Here is a 16,953-nt window from a genome sequence, read left to right on the forward strand (position 1 = left end):
CATGTTCCAATTTAACCGTGGGTTTGTTAAGAGCGCATAAAATTTTACAGTTCACAGGCCCCAGTTATAGCTACTGCAGAACTAAATTCTAAAGATTATGTTCCTTCAGTAACTGCATCAAACTGTGGTATTCATCACTTTGAAAGCTGCTCTCTTTATACAGTGATTCACTGACCGATTAGAGTACCAACACAGATGAAAGTTAAGATAAAAGAAGCCAGCATCACTAAGGAGGTAATGACAATGGAGTCACGATACCAACCGCAGTGAACTGAACATTTAGCTGGAACCATTGCAATTTGACCACAATGGCTGAACCGTGAAATCCTGACCTCGAAACCTACAGACATATTCACTATTCAATATCGTCTTCTTAATTAGCGATTCCTGCTGCATTTAAAGGCATTGTTTTATTTACATTGTAAACAAGTACATTTACAAGTACAACTATGATATTTAAATCACAGAAACCAATAATATATAACTCAATGACAGAAACGTTTTATAAAACTTGTTTAGCATATCCTTTTGTACTTTTGTTTTCCTAGTCTTTTTTATTCTGTAACTTCTGCATTTATATAAAGTTATTGCAAGTTTAAAGTGATAAAAATAAGTATGAACAACTACTTATTTTTACCGCCGCCGCCGTGTGTATGTGTATCGATGCTATAATATACAATGTAAATGGCCCATAAATACCTATTTGCAAAGTTACTATGAAAGTACTTAATTGTGTCATAGTAACATAAGTCCAAGTTTTATCTACAATACTGTTATTATAACCGCGGGACCTATCAAACGTTTTTTTATCTCACATGTGCTCGGTGAAGCCATATGGGAAGCGTTTGAAGACAGACGTCTTTCCAAGTATCGACAAAAAATAATATTTAAGTAGGTAATTAGTTTATCTTGGTATGACGCAAACGGGGCTGAATTCATTCATTGATATCATTATTACAGAAAAAGCTAGGTGGCTACCCTTTGATAGGGTCAATGATTGTCCCCCTTAACATAATGGGTTAAAGTGTAAAAATTATGAGGGTTTCCTATGCCTTGATTTTTACATGATTGGACAAATGTCTAAAAATGTCTCAAAAATAGTTAATTATTATTATAAAATGAAAAACATCATTTAAAAAATAACCGTTTTATTTATACAATCATCTTGAAGCTATAGTTATAGTATAAAATTCAACACGCACAACGTTAAGTTTTTACTTACAATTTTAGTCCTACTTAAAAGCCTACAAACTACTCATAGAAATAAATAAAAACATTTTCAAACGTAAGTAAATTATTGGAATATTTCGTTCTCAATATACAATTTCTAATGTATCGTTTAAAAAAATAATTGGACAATATAAAGCTCTATAGATAGTTCTATACATCTCGCTGGCAATATCACACATAAGACACATTTTTATTGAAATTAAAACATTGTGATGATCGCAAAACTACTACCATTATCTACACTAACATGATATTTTCATAACCGAAGTTTCATGAGAAGGTATGTAGGTATAAGTATTTATTCAATATTCTCATGGAGAGTTCGAGACCAATTTAGTAAGTGAGAAATTAACTTCATAACACGAACAGTGTGTATCCTGTAATACTATTGGTATGCTGTATTTCATAAACAATTACTTCTGTGATTTTACTGAAAAAAATATAGCTACACATAAATACCTACTCTTGAATATTTTAACATTGCACATGAATAGTAGTTTACATACAGGGTGCTCAGGTTTAAATAGAAAATCTATGTAAACGTAAAGTATTTCTTATTTTATTTACAATTAAATACTGGCAACTTACCAACCATACATAAAGTGGGAACTGAAAATAAAATAACAACAGTATACGTCATGACAGAGATGTGGAGGAGCTTAGTACCCTTACATCTCATATTATGTAGATCAGTACAATACTATACTTTTTTAACGTCAATTATCATCTAAGTATTTATTTCATTTACTCCAACTTGTGTTTTAAATGCATTTCTTCTTTCTATTCCACCAGCTCATAAAGTAGAATAAAGATAGGTAAGTGCAACACTTGCGTTGCAATAAAATAGCTAACTGATGCACCGCCCCAAGATATAAGCTCGCGTTATATTTAAAAACAAAGTTATAAGCTAGATTTTAATCATCTTTGCACATACCAATATTACAATGAATATAGCTAATTGACTTTTAAATTATTATATGCTTGAGCTAAAATGTTATTTCGGCACCGACAGACAGAGATTTTTGAATATTTTTTACTGTAATATATTTTAACCCTTCTTTACTTTTAAGTACCTATTTAAACCGATATCAAAAAATTTAACTAAAAGTTAAATCATACCATTGATACAATTGAATAGTTGAAGTAAATAATACAAATATTTGCAAAATATGTAATCCATCTTCCTCTTTACAATTTACTCATTACCTTCCAAGGATCTACATAATATGTAGATAGTACATAATATGTACACACTTCACGCACATTATTGTCTCCATACATAGTCGCCATCTCGTCTAAATACATACCGTATTATGTACGTATAACACCAAATGTAGGTATATTATTAGCTCAATTAAGTCATGAATTAATTAAGACATTAACACATTCGTATGTAAAATTTGATATCCGGGAAAAGTGTAATATAAAATACAGTCTTTCAAAGAACAGTGAATGACTGTGATAAAATTTGAAAATATCTAAATAAACAATGTTTGCTTGTTGCTTGCTATTTTACGACAAATAGTTTTTACACATCATGTATTAACCAGAAGGTGCAAGATTTCCATTGTTCCTGACATAAATATAGTTTACTTGTATGGAAAATACCAAGCCCAAAATCAGAATGCCATAAGGTTAAAATTTTCTAGAGTCTAGTAACACAGTATTGTAGCAATTAAAGTACAGTGACTTCATAATTATTTATATATTGTAATTAATAAATCTACGGTTGGCAGCCGATTGTGAGTTTAAGTGCCAATTTCTCCATTGTCGGTTATTATTATTATTATTATTTAACTCTTTATTGTACAAATATTACAATAATATCTAACCGACAGGGATTGAATTTCGCCATTCTCGGTTAGATCATAACCATGGATTAGTGGTTAACTTTTGACACATCTGTCAAGAATTTCATATAGAGATGACGTATAATTGATGAACCAATCACTGGTTATGATCTGCGCATCATCAGCTGAACAGGTAAAATTATATGCGGAGATGATAATAATAATACCAAAATTCCTAAAAGATACGCGTAAATTATCAAAACTCACGCACACCGCACACAACATGGGGCTCTTTTCCATAGAACCTCTCACTAAGGGCCAGTTTTTTGATCCCTAGTTAACTCAACCATTGGTCAAAAATAGCTACCATTAGTTAAAATCCAACAAAATTCGTATGCAGCTGTCATGTTTGACAAGTGACTTGACTAATGGTTAAAGTTGACTACGGATAAAAAAAACTCGGCCTAAGCACCCCGCACCACCCTTCCAGTTCACTGCACCAGCTCGTCCAGCGCCTTGTCTCTATTGAACTCGTGCTTGGCGAGCGCGAGGCTGGCGCGGCCCTCGGGGAAGCCCAGGTCGAGCAGCTCGCCTAGGAGCAGCAGACCCTCGATTATCTGGAATGGAGAGTGCAAGGAGTGTTTAATACAATTGTTGAATAATAATAGCAAGGGGCATAGAAACTTAACCCCCTCAGAAGCATTGTTGCTATGAGAGGGTGGTCAGGTTTCTCTGCACCTGACCGTACCAATAGGAGAGAGAGAGGAGAAAGAAGCCTATTCAAGTGACGTCTTAGTTTCCCTTCTTATCCCTACCTACTAAATAGTCATTAGGCTAGCAAATTCTTTCACCATAGATAGATTCATTCATAGTTAACTAGAAAGTGAAGGTAATCTTGCAAACTTTATTTACAACACAAGACTTTGTCCAGCAGAAATGATTAAAAAACAAACAAAGAATGTCTTGAAATTAACCTTGAGCCTGCTAACAGCTTGAGTCATAGCATTTTATACGAAAATAGTAGCAACAGCCTTGAACACAATGTTTCCTTAAAAGCAAATACAACCAATCTAAAACTCGAAAAAATCTACCCATAATGCAATGACAAATGAAGTGTGAATGTAAAGTATGAAGACCCGGAAATGATACCAGTAACAACCCCCATTTTCAGTCAGGGTCATGGTCATCTATGTATGGTTAGGATTAATACTATGAAGAGGATGTCTTACCTTCTTATCATTATCACCAACAAGACTGCACACGCGCGCCACCCGGTCCAGCGGGAAGCCCATGCCGTGGATCCTCTGGCACAAGCTCTGCAGCCTCGCGGGCATCTTGTCAATAGGATTCGGCAGACGCTCCAATGTCTCTTTAGGTGCAGGACTTGCATTGTAAGATCTCTCTTTAGCTCTCAACTTTGCTGATGCTATTTCTTCATTCAACTCCTTTACAATATCCGGTACACTTCTAGACCTAGATTTAACAGTATTTACAGTGGTTGATGAAGGGTTCTGTGTTGCTTCAACACTTTGGCTTGGCAAGCTGTATGCATTAGGCTGATACTGAAGAGGTGCTTGGGGGTAACCAAAATAATATGGTTGTGGAATGTATGTGGGGTCACTAGACATGGCATTCACATCTGTCTCAGTGACTGGTTGGCTGTAGTATGCTGTACTCGGGTATGGATTGGCAGGAATGTAGTACTGGTAATTCGGCATGTACATATTTACATTATCTACTGGCACTGCATTCTCACAGTTATCTACTGGTACATAATAGCCATTTCCCATTGCATAGTGCTGTGGTGAGGTGTACATGATATCTGCTCCTTGGATAGGTTGCTCTACATAGGCATTTGGTATGTATGGGATTCCTTCCATCTGCGCCTGTGAGGAACAGTTTGGCACTCCAGTGTAAGCCTGTTCTGGAACATACTGCTGTGGCACAGGGCAATTTGTTCCTGATTGCATTTGATTCTGCAACACTTGAGCTAATAATTCCATATCATTGATTGTTTTAAGTTCAACATTATCAAAGGGACTGGATGTATCATTTTCAAAGTCCTTGTAAGTCAAAGTCTCCATGTGGTGTTTGGCAAATGATGGATTGTAGTGGGGGATCTGTACAGCTTTGTTTTTCATCTTGTACTCCATGAGGGGGTCGGGGTCGTCCAGGAGGTTGCTGGCCTGGTAGTGCGGCTGCACCAGCGTCGGCTGCAGGATGCTGGGGTCAGGTTCAGAGGGTTGACTACAAGAGGGGTGTACAGGTTCATTGTTAATGTTGGGTTCAGATGGAACCTCTGTAGTTTGATCTTGTGTTAGTGTTGTATCACAGTTTTTGTCAGCTTTATCGTCAGGGGAGATCTCGCTGATCTCCTCGGTGCTCGGGTAGGACACCTCGGACACGCTGAGCTGCTTGAGCCGCTCCTCCGCCTCGGCGGCGGCGATGGCGTCGAGTTTCTTTTGTTTCTCCTCTTTCAACAGCTGCAGCCGGTGTTGTCTCTCGTTTTTCTTCGTCTTCTTCGCGCTCCGCAGCTCCTGCAGCTTGGCCAGCACATTCTGCTCGAAGGTGCAGCAGTGCCCCTGCGTACTATCTAATACTTTACGAGCTCGCACGCCACATTCGCTTACACTGTAAGGTAATTCAATTTTCGGTGGCCGTATGTACTTTTCTGATATCTTGACGGGGACACCCTCTATGAAATCCCCAAAATGAGACATATCTATGAGATCTACAGCTGATATAATGATAATAATCAAACAATAAAACGAGAAAGGTTATAACTATTGACTTCTTCCACTTTACATCGTCCTTGTTCAACGTCATCACTTGATCAAAATAATGTGCGCCTATGAACATGATAAAACTGATATTTCCCTGCGCTTCATTTTTCCTATAGAAATTTAATTATAGTTAAAAAGATAGCAAAATTTTGCCAGAAAACAATATTTTTCATTTCATTTATGTATAGAAATGTCAGTCTTACGTCAACGTCTTAGATTAGAGGATGACGTTTCAAATCAAACTAAGTTTGAAACATTTTACAACGTTGATTATGAATCTGAATCTTCCTGCGAGTTTATTGTTATTATTTACAACAGTGTAACAATAATAAAAGGAATGGATTGTTAGCTATCAATGCTGCTAGTTTAAAAAATTGAAGATAGATATTATCTAAAAAATCTTGCATTTATATTGATAAGAATGAGGATTTCAGCTTGTGAATGTTAAGTTTATCAGAAAAAGTTACAATATACTTAAATTTCGTATTATTGCACGCTGATATAGCTCTCTGAGCAATATTATTTGATGCTGGTCAGAAATAGAATCCAAAAATTTAAATAGAAAAAAACAAAATCACGTGTCATCGCGTTGGTTAACGTCAGATGTCGCTAGTGTTGCTTTTTATAAAAGTCATGGCGGATTTTTTTCTCTAATTTATAGATTTGCCAATTGGTGGGTAGATTTATTCCCCGTATAGGCGTAGAAAAAATTAAATAATAGCCGAATTTCGGTACGTACGGTGCTAGAACAGCGACGTGTGTGTTCGACAGAAAATACCGCCTCAACGAGCCATCAATCTCCTCAAGGACATCCGACAGATCGTCTTAAATTTCGGTGGTTCAGAATTTATTCAATTTCGACGTCAAACCGTACGATAATTAGATTATAACGCCTATTATGACGCAATAGACGTTACTGAGCCCGACGCCATAGTATTTTGAAAGTTGTACAGGTGAGTTTTTGATTTTTATCGCTACTTGAAGGAAGGTACCCGGCTCCGTAGTCCTAACCTGCAAATTGTTGTTGTAGAGCGGGGATGAGCGACGGAGCGCCGATGATGTACCACGGATCGGGCTACGGGGGCGCCCCGCCGGTGTTCATGGTGGCGGGGCAGGGCGAGCGGCGGCCGGGCGCGCTGGAGTACCTGCAGTACGTGGGCGCCGCGCCCGCGCCCGCCTCGCCGCGCCGCCCGCCCTCGCCCCGTCGCGCCCAGCACCCGCGACACAGGGACGCCACCGCCTTTGGGTATGAGTCTGACGACTCCAGCCTCTCCAGCAACGCCTCTGGCTCTAACAAGTCCAGTGATAAAGGTACATGTTGTCTTGAGCCCAGCTAGCTGTATGAACCCTTTCTTCTTTTTCTAGTGCCTCTCCACTACTGGAGGTTGGCGGTCAGCTCAGGATACTCCTCTCTATGAACCCTTAGGATATCATAATGTAGACAAGAGCGGATATTTAGGGTACCAACCATACTGGCTGGATATTTTTAAAGTAAATAAGTTGGTTCAACTGCCATGATAAAAGTGTAAGCATTATTTAAAAGTACCCTCTTTTAGAAAATATTGCAGACGTAATTAGTTTGGTACCAAGTTAAGGTCATGGAATAGGATAGATAAATGTTGGTATGTATAGGTATCAACAATGATGTCACTAAATGCAATGACTAGTACATACACTACTAATAAATATGCAATTGCAAATCTATGAAGACTTGCCTTAATTTTTTTATTGGTTGTACCTTCACATAATTACAACTTTACTAAAATATCAAACAAAAGCACTAGTCACTCAGCTTATCTACAACTACAATAGATAGAATGTAGTGCATTTGAGTCACATTAGATACTTATGTAAAGGTTTGAGGTTTGAGATTATCTTGTTATTTAGTTACTACAATTTTCTGTTTTATTAATCCAATTATATCATGCGAATCCTTTTGCATGATTAAATAATCGAAACTACATGTAGCACTTCAATACCATTCCTTCCAGGCCAGTTCATGCTCTCATTTGCTATTTAATTAGAATTGTATAATAGTTTCAATTCAAGTCCAAATGGGGTTAACACTGAAAAAGTTTTTATTCTTGGATACTGCTAGGATTGTAATCTCTCAGATGCAGCATAACAAATGGTATTATCCTCATCTCCAGGTGAGAATGTCCCGAACCCTGGTGTGTCCCGGGAGTGGCGCGGGCGCCGGCAGCCGCCGCGGCGCCGCATCGCTCCGGAGCGGCTGCTTCATGCCTCCTACCCCTTCCAGGTCAAGTTCACCCCGGACGACCTGCTCAATGGTTAGTTTGCACTTTCACTTTGACCTCATTGTACTGTAGTAGTCCTTTGCTGGATAGCGGCTTGCTCAAAGCTGTTTAAAATAAATGAGATACAATTTCCAATTTGCAATAAACCAACTTTGCAAACACCTTTTGCCAAGTTTGTTTTTGTTATTTATTTATGTACAGTAAAAAAAAACTGCCTATTATGTGGATGTACAATTTACACTTATAATTTGTGATTGATGTTATCAAAGTAAGATGTCATGGATCACAAGTAAGTCCAGTATAAATATCTTTACATTGCTATTCTTGAATTTGACAAGGTTTATAAACTGATTTCAGGTTCAAAGTGGGACACACTCTCACAAGAGATCTGGGACAAGTTTGTGAAGTCCCAGCAGACTGAGGAAACCTTCCGGAAAAAGATGAACCTGTGGAGATACCTCTACATCACTATCAAGGTAAGGTTTTAAAAATTAAAACAACATAATATGTGACGATAGAAAAAATAAACATAGCAAGTGGCACAATATTCTGTTCTGTGCATTCCTTGTGAACTAATACAGGTTTCCACTAAGTTTATTGGTTTAGCAGGTAGATGATCATCCTACACTGTCACAGAAATAAGTATCCTACAGACAATGGCCTCATCAGGAGTTACTTTTACACTTAATAGCAGAAAGTGGTTCTATTCCACCAGCTTAGGCTGCCACCAGCTTAGGCTGTCACCGGGCTTAGGCTGCCTTTCCACCAAAGCGCTCCGCTCCGCAGGCAGTCTAAGCCAGTAAAAAAATATATATTGTTTCACCATTTTATTTCTCTTTCTCTACAGTCGATCTTCCCCCGCTACGGCCTCTACGTGGTGGGCTCGACCATGTCGGGGTTCGCGCTGGACTCGTCGGACATGGACCTGTGCCTGTTCGTGCGCGGGCGCGCGGGCGGCGGCCGCGACCACGCGCTGCTTCACCTGGCTGCTCTGCACCACTATGTCAGGGCTATTGACCCAGGTTAGTATGAGTCCCAAAACATGCTTCTGAATTTAACCAGGAATTACCCATTAAAAGATACCATCGAATTACCTTTACATTTCTTATCGAATGAACTGTACATCGAATTACCTTTACATTTCTTATCGAATGAACTGTACATCGAATTACCTTTACATTTCTTATCGAATGAACTGTACATCGAATTACCTTTACATTTCTTATCGAATGAACTGTAGACCGATACACGTTAGACCAACGCAATAATTGAATTTGTACTACCATAGATCAAAGTAGACCCATGCGTTGAACAGACCACCAGAGTGGACCTGTTTTTTATTGATCAACACAGTGGAGGAAACCTAATTGACAACATTTCAAATAAAATGCTCACCGATTTTATTTTATTTTCGACGAGATATCACAAATTTAGATGACCCGTATTTTTTTATTTCTTAATATTTCTATGTTTTAATATATTTTTTTGATTTCAAAGTTCAAAATATTTTTAGTATGAGTGACGTCACGTCGAGGCTTGGGATAAAAATATTTTCGTTGCCTGCCTAACCTAAAAAAAAAAGTTGGATGACATTAACTTGACATGAACAAGGACCAATCAGCTTCAACTTCAACTTTATTTTGTGGCAAGGACCAATCACGTACTTCCGTCATTGACAAGGACACATAAAAGTGACAGACATTTGAGTGATGTTTGTCATTGTCATTGTCAAAGTGACATAACATGTTTTTTTGTTGTTTATGTTTTAGAAGTAAAAGCCCGTTTAATTATTATGCCACATCGTGGTGTCACGAATGATAATTTAGATTTTTATGTTTTTCTCTGAAATAAATCAAAAGAAAAATCGGAAACATTTTTTTTTGTGAATATTAGAGCCATATCTCTAAATGGTTTTCGAATTTCAACTGTATAAAATTTTGAAATGTTGTCAATTGGCATTGCTTATGTGTCAAACCCTGAATGTATAAGGGCAAGGCCCCATTGGTGTGTTGTGTCGTCGCTACCATATATTTTGTTATGACCATTCACCCCAACTGAACTGACATTTACTGACGGATAAGCAACGCTGCTTATAGATCATAGTATGTATTAACCATATACAAGAGAAGCAGATCAAGAACTACTCACGTCCCTATTCTGACAAAGTTTATATTCTTCATTCCAGGCGCAGAGTTAATCCAGGCCAAGGTCCCGATCCTGAAGTTCGGCGACGCGCGGCACGGGCTGCAGGTGGACCTGAACTGCAACAACGTGGTGGGCATCCGCAACACCAACCTGCTGCACTGCTACTCGCGCCGTGAGTACACACAGCCCCGTCTACAGGGTGCTTGGGGCGCTGGGCTGGTCTTTCTGAACTAGTTCTACGAGCTGAAAGAGGTTATGTATAGGTAGAGGTTACCTATTTTGCAAGATCCAGGATCACGCATATTATGAAGGATCCCACGATCCCAGCACAAATGCTCCAATCCGATATGAACTATCAAACACACATTGTCATACAAAATACTTTGGAACATCTTATGTGCACCATCCCACCAACCACACACACCACATTTATCAATTTATCAATGTGCTAACAAATAATGGCTTTTTTTGGTGAAATATATGGTTTATTAGGATATTCATTACTATCATAACTTGAACATAATCGTCAATTTGCAGACAATCCTCTCCCAAAGAGCACCATAAAACCGACCATCGTCATCTAAAAACCACCTGCTCCTAAACTTATCTGACAAATGACGTTTATATTTTATTCCTTACTTCCTTTTACATGCAAGTGAGAATTTGCAAAACATGTGACTCTATTGCACAAAATGTAAGACCTTTATACCGTGTTTTTAACAAATAAAGATTTATCTTATCCTTCTTCCAGTGGACTGGCGCGTGCGTCCGCTGGTGGTGGTGACGAAGCTGTGGGCGGCGGCGCACAACATCAACGACGCCCGACAGAGGACGCTGTCCTCCTACTCGCTCACTCTCATGGTCATACACTTCCTGCAGTGTGAGTATAATATAATAATAATATAATATGTGAGGACTGCACCTGGCTCTCTGGAATGGAACCTTTAATGCATATCCCCAAGGTCTAAAGTGCCTTCTTCAGCTTGGACCATTTCCCACCACATTGGTCCACTGCGGGTTGGTTCAAATAGAGAGATTGATGTGCTAAATCTAGATATGCAGGTTTCCTCACGATGTTTTCCTTCACCGTAAGAGCGATGGTATACATTGTACTTAAGTTAAAAGAAATCATTGGTACATATCAGCGCCGGGATTCGAACCCGCATCTCTTGCGTGAGAAGCGGGCGCTCACCCGACTGAGCTACCACCGCTCTACTTCCGCTACTACACTTCATAACTTATTTTTTAGTAGCTGTTCCCGCGCTTTTCGCTTCGCCTTAAAAAGTTTTCCCGTGGGAATTCCGGGATAAAAAGTTGCCTATGTTCTTTCCCAGGGTCTAGACCTAGACCATATGTATACCAAATAACATTAAAATCCGTTCAGTACTTTTGGCGTGAATGAGTAACAGACAGACACAGTTACTTTCGCATTTATAATATTAGTTAGGATTGGAACTATTTGTAAACAATGGGCGTGTATTATAATTGGTTCCCCCTACAGGCGGCGTGTCCCCGCCGGTGCTGCCGCTGGTGCCGCCGCGCGGCTGGGACTCCCCCCGCGCGCCGCGCCCCGCCTCACGCGCCTCGCTCGCGGAGCTGTTCCTGCTGCTGCTCAGATACTATGCGCATTTCCCGTGAGTACACGAGTTATATTATACTTAAATATACTTGTAAGAAGTCTCCACGAGTGACGTAAAATAGTACCTAATATACCTCCGGCGTTCTTACAAAATCAAATTTCAGTGATTGAAAAATATATTTTACTGGCTAATGCTTCCACCACCACCTGCGCACTATGCAGTGATAGCTACTAAAACATAATGACATTGTAAGGGAGCTCGAGTACTATTCAGCTACGGATTCCCTTCTGCCGCAGCTACTATAACGCGAATGCTTGCACGACAGTCAGTTGGTTATCTCAGTTTCTGCATAATTTTCCGCAGCAGCCAGATGTATCTCGTGTCCAGAAAATAACTCGTTACCATTGGCCGGGTAACGCTAGTTCGTTTTTCTTTAACCTTGAGCTCTATTGTTACTATATCCCATTCCACGGGGAAAGACATCTGACAGGACCCGTATTACATTCGAATAAGGGTAGTTTTTGTTTGTATCAGATGTCTTTCCCCGTGGAATGGGATATAGAAGAAGTCACGAGATAGCGGTGATTAATATGTTGTTGTATGTTGTAGTTACGACAAGATGGCGGTGTCGGTGCGGTGCGGCGCGGCGGTGCCGGTGGCGCAGTGCCGCGCCGCGCCGCGCGGTGACCCCGCGCAGTGGAAGCTGCTGTGTGTCGAGGGTACGTACCACTTGTGTACTTGACTGTACTTAATTATCTTAGTGGACATTCAATCTGTGGTCAATCTACGTATCATTATGCTCTCAAATATGAATCAGGTATTCATCTTAGACACTGAGAGCCTTACCACAAAACCAGTATTTAACAGGTGTTCATAGCTCTCAAATGCCTACAAAATCTGTCAAATTTTGTTCTAAACACACGGTTAAACAATGTTTAAAGTTTTTTGTGGTAGTGCGGTGAGTTTTGGCCTTTGAGTCTTTCTGGTGTTACATGACGAGAGATTTGTTTCTAGTGATTCTCGCCAAAAAATATGTTATTCCTCGAAAGTTTTTATTTAACTACATAGCTCTATAGCCTTCCCTTATCTAACCTCCAGAACCGTTCGACCTGACGAACACGGCGCGCTCAGTCTACGACCCGGAGACGTTCGCGCGCATCGTGGACACGTTCCGCGCGAGCTACCTGCGGCTGGCAGGCGGCCTGCGCCTGCGCGACGCCTGGCCCGAGCCGCGGTGACTGCCGACAGTAACGTAGATGATTATAGACTTGTTAATGGTTAACGGCGACGTGCACCAAGGATTTAAATCTAGATTTTGTTTTGTTTCACGGGGAAAGACATCTGACAGAACCTTTATTACATTCGAATATGGGTAGCTTTTGTTTGTGTCAGATGAAATTCCCCGTGGAATGGAATATAGTGTCAAATCTCGGTTTAAGAAACTATATAAATTTATGGCATAAATCGAGATTTAACACTAAATCTAGATTTAATATTTTAGTGCAAGTGGCCCTAAATATGCTAGTTCGTTGATTAATATATAGTACAGATAGGTAGTACCAAATATGATGGTCGGTGAACAGTTTAACTGTTGGGGTTCTACCTCGGTTGTTGTTTAAATTTATTGTAATAGCATATCATATGTGAAGCGTAAATATTGTGTAAGTTCCTAAAGAATATTATCTCCACTAATATTGCTAGTCCACCGTTTCAGGATTCGTTCGAAACTTAATATATTAAAAGGCTAGATGTAGAAGAAATATTATATAATTGTAATCTATGTTATGTTCTAGGTTAGATCAAATGCCACTATGAAAATTATATGTTTTGCATTCCATAGTGCCATATTGTCTAATGTAATGTTAATTTTGGTTTCTAGTTTCCAAATTTTGTGGTCGTACAAATCTATTTTCATAATTAGAATTGTGACATGACAATATAAACCTATTTAGGTATAATAGTAGTCTAGCTTTTACAGAGTTTGGAAACTAGACATTTCAAAATCCTTTGTTGAATATTGTGTATGTAATAAAGCAATAATTATTGCTGGGACAAAAATTCCGTCAATGTGGAAAGCTTCTGCTTTACTAATTTTGATAAAAATTTAACGTGGCTATTTCAATCGCTACAAAAATGGAGGCAGTCTATATTTTGTTTTAATGATGTAGCTGCCATACAGAAGCCGAGTTATGCTCCGACAGCTGGGCCGCGCGCCGCCGCCGCCGTCGCGCAAACAATAACTCATTGCGTCCCCATTTTTAGTATTTACATCGTTTCTAAGGTATTTAATGAGCATGTACATAGTAAGAATAAATATTGAACAAAGGCAAAAATACAAATAAATATGAAAATGTTTTAGTGTGTATGTTGGTTTTATGTAAATAGTATTTTTGTGATGATGAGTAAAGAGTAAATGACAAAAATATATATGAATTATGTCTGCGTGCCAGATGAGGATGTTGTTACAGTATTATGCCAGGTATAGGAGTATATATTATATATTATTTTATTATATATAGGGGCGATTTATAAACCTTAATGCAGTTCATATAATTAGTAAAATTTCTGTGATACAACGAAATTGTAAACTAAAATTTATTGTTATACGTTGTGCTTCCTAATAATATTAGATCAGTGATTTATTTAACTGTAATATTCTGAGACGAGGCTGGTCGATGATTCTGTTTTTATATTTATGTGATTTATCGAAATCCTCAACTTGATAATGAGGCTTATGTGCCATCTAGTAACAGTTTTCTTATTTATAAAACGAACAAGTTGTGCATTTAGATCAAACACAAATATGAAAATCAGGTATTTCCATAAGACACAAAGTTTATCAAATATATACCTCTTACAGCCTTAGATCAGATTATCATTGATTGTTTAGACTAGAATTTGCCTTATTTACAATCATAAATGTTAATTAGTTATTGAAGCAATTTTTTGCATATAATTGAAAGGTTTTTGCCAAAAATATGTTGCTCAATCTTAACATGAATGGTGCTAATAATATTTAGTTGCCTTAAACGGAGCTTCCATAATATAATTTAAAAATAACTAGGCTAATTCACCGTTTTTTTTTTGTCGTGTTGCGATATCTAAGAGACATATCTTAGCCATGAAGGACTTTCATCCGTGCCTAACATTTTAATGTCCATTTCTTGGATAAATTTTAAGTATGGATTACATATGTAATTTCTGATTAAGTACATTTTACAATAGGCTTTTGTCAACTTTTAAAACATGAACTACTTATATATTTCCCAAAACTTTTAAACTATAAAATTATTTGTGTATCCATAAATTTTATACAATTGCCCCCTTTTCCCCCTTAAATAAATATGTATAAACTGTTGATAAATGCACAAGATATGTATGCCTGGCAATATTATTTTTAAATATTATAATAAGTTTTATATCGGGTTTATATGTATAAGAGGCACTCGGCTATGCTGAAAAAGTACAATAAATATTTTAAAACTATTAACGTATTCGTAAGACAAATAATTTGTAGAGTACAGTGTCTCAAAACTTTTTATTTTTGAAAAAGTATAAAACTTAATGATTGAAGCCGACTCTAAAAAAATATATAAATAAAAGAAAAAAATATAAAAACTTTAAAAAATACAAAAAAATAAACAAAAATTATAAATTCTGAAAAAAACTTTTTTCTTTGACTTTCTATCCAAGTCTAATTTATCGCATGTTTTGTTGCTAGCGAGCTCGACCCGGACGTGGGTGCATTCGTTACTCAAATTACATTTACTTGAAGCAGTCGCTCCAAACTTGGCACCAATTATATTTTATTGTAAATTACTGGCTAATTGTTAATATATTGGTGCTATACTTAATGTTCAAAGACCACAACACTGCCCCTATGATACTATTAATATTATCGTAACTTTTATAGGAATATTAAGTATCTCGTATGTAAGGGGTTGATTTTCCTCTAGATGTCCTCAGTTACACCCGCGCCTTCCCACTGCGTACCTGACCAGGGGGGTCACTATAGAAAACATAGTCAAGGTTAGCGCGGTGCTCCAAGATTATTACGTTACAAAACCAAGATAAGAGCGCTGCTCCGCTAACATTTTACGACATTTTAAACGTACCGTTCGTTCTTCGTAACTACTGTACTATCGTTCGATCCTTATTTGATGTCTGTAGTGACCCCTGGCGGCCGCTGGGTGGCGCGGGTCGTCTCAAGTCGTATTTCTCGAGCATGCTCAGGCGAATGAAACGCTCATTTGCCTAATCACACTCAAGTGGAAATAAGGCTGAATATACGTTACTTTAAACAACATTGTACCCTTTTGTTAAAACCGTTTGGCAAACATAAATTTTATGTCACCTCGGCAGTTTATGAAATATCTAATAATTTAAAACCTACCTATTCAAAATTGTACTTAGTTCTGTATCACTGTTCAAGTTCAAAGAAAATAATTTGCAACACGCTGTAACGTGTAATCGAAAGGCAATAAATAATATAAATGTCATTTTCTATCTCTATAAGTATGTATAATATTGTAATTAGGATGTATGTTTATGAATGTGTAAATACATGCCCTCAACTTGCCTTCAAGGCTTCATTTTGTTTTGCTAAGAACGTTTTGTCTATTTTTGACAAGTTTTCACAAATGTTGCATTTTATTTTGTTGAACGTGAAAACTTTTTATTGTTATACAAAGTTTATTGTAAAGAAATATTCTGTAATAGTTTATTATACAAACTGCCCAAATTATTGTTTTATTTAAATCCTTAGGTTCAGATCAGATCAGACTAACTGGGGTTACCGGTTAGGTTGCGTCATCGCTCGCTTATGTCTAGTGTTTTATTTCTCTGTGCCAAATTAGGAGTTTCCGAAACCGACGTGCGTGTATGAAAAGACATGAATGTGGAGGAAGCGAAAGAAGTATGTCAGGATCGTGGCACGTGGAGATCCATAGTCTCTGCCTACCCCTCTGGGAGACAGGCGTGAGTATATGTATGTATTTCTCTGTGAAAGTAACTAGTATGAATCTCACATATATTTGACAGGCAAACGACGCCGCATATTTCAGACCTCATATCAGGCTAAGCTTATGCTTATGGCTTGTTACCTTGTCTAGAAGGGGCGAGTTCATACGCGAGTTGTCGAGGTACTAGACATCAATATAATATCTCG

The 16,953-nt window shown here is 38.1% G+C and overlaps 2 protein-coding genes across 2 annotated transcripts; one reads left to right on the plus strand and one right to left on the minus strand.

The window, feature by feature from the left end:
• Positions 1-3,464: 3,464 nt before the first annotated feature.
• On the minus strand, positions 3,465-5,996 carry LOC105390982. Its single transcript, XM_011562381.3, has 2 exons — positions 4,250-5,996; positions 3,465-3,637 (listed from the first exon to the last, which is right to left on the minus strand). Exons 1-2 carry the CDS (start codon positions 5,738-5,740, stop codon positions 3,512-3,514), a joined length of 1,617 nt encoding a protein of 538 aa, XP_011560683.3. The 5' UTR covers positions 5,741-5,996; the 3' UTR covers positions 3,465-3,511.
• A 396-nt stretch (positions 5,997-6,392) lies between these two features.
• Positions 6,393-16,527, plus strand: LOC105390983 (poly(A) RNA polymerase gld-2 homolog A). Its single transcript, XM_048628417.1, has 10 exons — positions 6,393-6,756; positions 6,834-7,114; positions 7,954-8,094; positions 8,419-8,537; positions 8,909-9,083; positions 10,247-10,378; positions 10,958-11,086; positions 11,708-11,840; positions 12,396-12,505; positions 12,885-16,527. Exons 2-10 carry the CDS (start codon positions 6,841-6,843, stop codon positions 13,022-13,024), a joined length of 1,353 nt encoding a protein of 450 aa, XP_048484374.1. The 5' UTR covers positions 6,393-6,756; positions 6,834-6,840; the 3' UTR covers positions 13,025-16,527.
• Positions 16,528-16,953: the final 426 nt, after the last annotated feature.

This window comes from Plutella xylostella, chromosome 21 (assembly GCF_932276165.1).
Source record: "Plutella xylostella chromosome 21, ilPluXylo3.1, whole genome shotgun sequence".
NCBI classification, from domain to species: domain Eukaryota; kingdom Metazoa; phylum Arthropoda; class Insecta; order Lepidoptera; family Plutellidae; genus Plutella; species Plutella xylostella.